Source organism: Prosopis cineraria, unplaced genomic scaffold (assembly GCF_029017545.1).
Source record: "Prosopis cineraria cultivar Desert tree isolate PC_DT_omini unplaced genomic scaffold, ASM2901754v1 PC1, whole genome shotgun sequence".
NCBI classification, from domain to species: Eukaryota; Viridiplantae; Streptophyta; class Magnoliopsida; order Fabales; family Fabaceae; genus Prosopis; species Prosopis cineraria.
This window is the reverse complement of record NW_026555332.1, coordinates 2,729,343-2,731,539: the sequence shown is the minus strand read 5'-3', so window position 1 is coordinate 2,731,539 and position 2,197 is coordinate 2,729,343. Positions and strand designations below refer to the sequence as shown.

Below are 2,197 nucleotides of genomic sequence, written 5' to 3'. Positions count from 1 at the left end.
TCCGGAACACTATTCATTTTTATTGGCTCATTCAGATTTGATTTACACCATTTAATTTTTTACTTTTCAAGAAAAATCATCATTATCTTTTAATTTCATAGCTGAAGATTATTTTTATCTATACTTTATTTTTTAAAATAAAAATATCAAAACTTGAGGTGGGAAAAATATCATTTGGACTCTTTAGATCTGATCTGAACAATTTAGTAAAAAAAATAGACATAATATTCATGATAAAACACCGAATCCAGGAATATAACTTTAAAAAAGAAAAAAGCCAAACAAGGAGTAAAATCTTAGATGAGATTTTCTAAAATTTGGAAGCACCTAAATTTAAGAATTTAAGAGGATTGGAATGAGAGGAGTGATTCACAGTAACTGTTGTATTGGGTGGTATTTGACTCATGAATTGAATAGTTAATAGTTAATACACACACAACACACCCAACAAATCTTATATAAATAACCATAACCAACCTCCCCACTACTCTGCCTCCCCTGCCTGCTTCCTCCTCCTTCTCCTTCTTCACCTCCCTGCCCTTCTCTCTCCCTCTCCTTCTCTGTCTTCCTCTGTTTTCCTCTGTTTCTCTCTCTCTGTCAGCCATGGATGCACCAGAAGAAGTTCTTTCTTTGGGGCCTAAAGACCCAACCCAGATCGCCAAAGGCAAGAGAACCAAAAGGGTTAGGCCACAATCTCCATTGTTGCCTACCATCTCCACAACCGACGAAGATAATAACACCAAGAACTCTACAGCCACCACTTCTTCTGCAGAATTTGAAGAAAATCTTGTCATCATTAACAATAACAGCAGTAGCAGCACAGAGGAGGAGGAGGACATGGCCAATTGCTTGATCCTTCTTGCTCAAGGCCAATCTCGGGATTCTCCCAAACTCGCCGAGGAAGAAGGCAACATGACGACCACGATGATCACGACAACAATGAAGTCTAACAACAACAACAATTATAATTATAACAGCAGTAAGAAATTCATGGAAGCAACCACCATGGGAGCTAACAAAGCAGGTTTTTACGTTTATGAATGCAAGACTTGCAATAAAACCTTCCCTTCTTTTCAAGCACTTGGAGGCCACAGAGCCAGCCACAAGAAGCCTAAGAACTCGCCTCCAATGGCTGTCATTCTAGACAAAGAGAAGAAGAAGGAGCAAGACTTTATTCTCCACAAGAACAATAATGTTAATATGAGTCATAACACGCTTGCTTTTCAGTTTCTGAATAGCGGTGTCAATGGTAATAATAAGAATAAGGTTCATGAGTGTTCTATTTGTGGGGCTGAGTTTGCTTCTGGTCAGGCTTTAGGTGGCCATATGAGAAGGCACAGGGCACCCATTGGGATGACAACGACAATGACAACAACGACCAATACGATGTCGTTGGCTCTCAGCAACAATCCAGTGGGTTTGGAAGCAGATCAACATCATAATGAGGATTATCATCATCAACCCAGAAAGAAAAGAAATGTTTTGTCTTTGGATTTAGATCTTAATCTCCCTGCTCCAGAAGATGATCAGAGTGATTCTTCATCTTTTGCATTTGAAAACAAGCAGCAGCAGCAACAACAAGCACGTCTGGTTTTTTCTTCTTCACCTGCTTTGGTGGATTGTCATTACTGATATTAAAAAAAAGAAAAAAAAATCTTCGTCTTTTTTTCTCCCCTTTTTCGTTTCTTGGAATATTAGAATTCATATTCGGTTCTACATACATGATCAGGAAGCAGGCTTTGGTACAAGTTAGAGATACAGTTTGTTTCTTTCTATACACAAAGATTCTTTTTTGGTATCACAGTCAGTAAAAAGTGTTATCTTTTTCTATCATGAAGCATTCCCACTATGATCTAAGTGGATAAACAGAGATATTATTCCTTCTTACAAACCACATAATCTGTATATGTGTCATTCTTTCTATATAAAAGTTTCAAACTTCAAGTTTAATTTGTCAGAAACTAAATCTTGTACATGTCAGATGTTATTCTTCTGATTCTATGTCAAGTTAGATTCTTCACATACATGAATTATGACACAGAAGAATGTGAGTTCAGGAGTCATCTTTATACAAGTGAGTTATTGGAGTTATTCACTGTGTTAGAAAATTTGGTTAGTCTCTCTAAAAAGTGTAAAACAGCACATGGAAAGTGCATGATGGGTATCTTTAAAAAAAAAAAAAAAAATCATGGGGGGT

At 37.0% G+C, this 2,197-nt stretch overlaps 1 protein-coding gene across 1 annotated transcript; it reads left to right on the top strand.

Annotated features, from left to right (window-relative positions):
• Positions 1-402: 402 nt before the first annotated feature.
• On the top strand, positions 403-1,905 carry LOC129295754 (zinc finger protein ZAT5-like). Its single transcript, XM_054934316.1, has one exon. It carries the CDS (start codon positions 604-606, stop codon positions 1,630-1,632), a length of 1,029 nt encoding a protein of 342 aa, XP_054790291.1. The 5' UTR covers positions 403-603; the 3' UTR covers positions 1,633-1,905.
• Positions 1,906-2,197: the final 292 nt, after the last annotated feature.

What these genes read in the sequence shown, in the direction of transcription:
- LOC129295754 (XM_054934316.1), top strand. Translation starts at nt 604, where the DNA reads ATGGATGCACCAGAAGAAGTTCTTTCTTTGGGGCCTAAAGACCCAACC.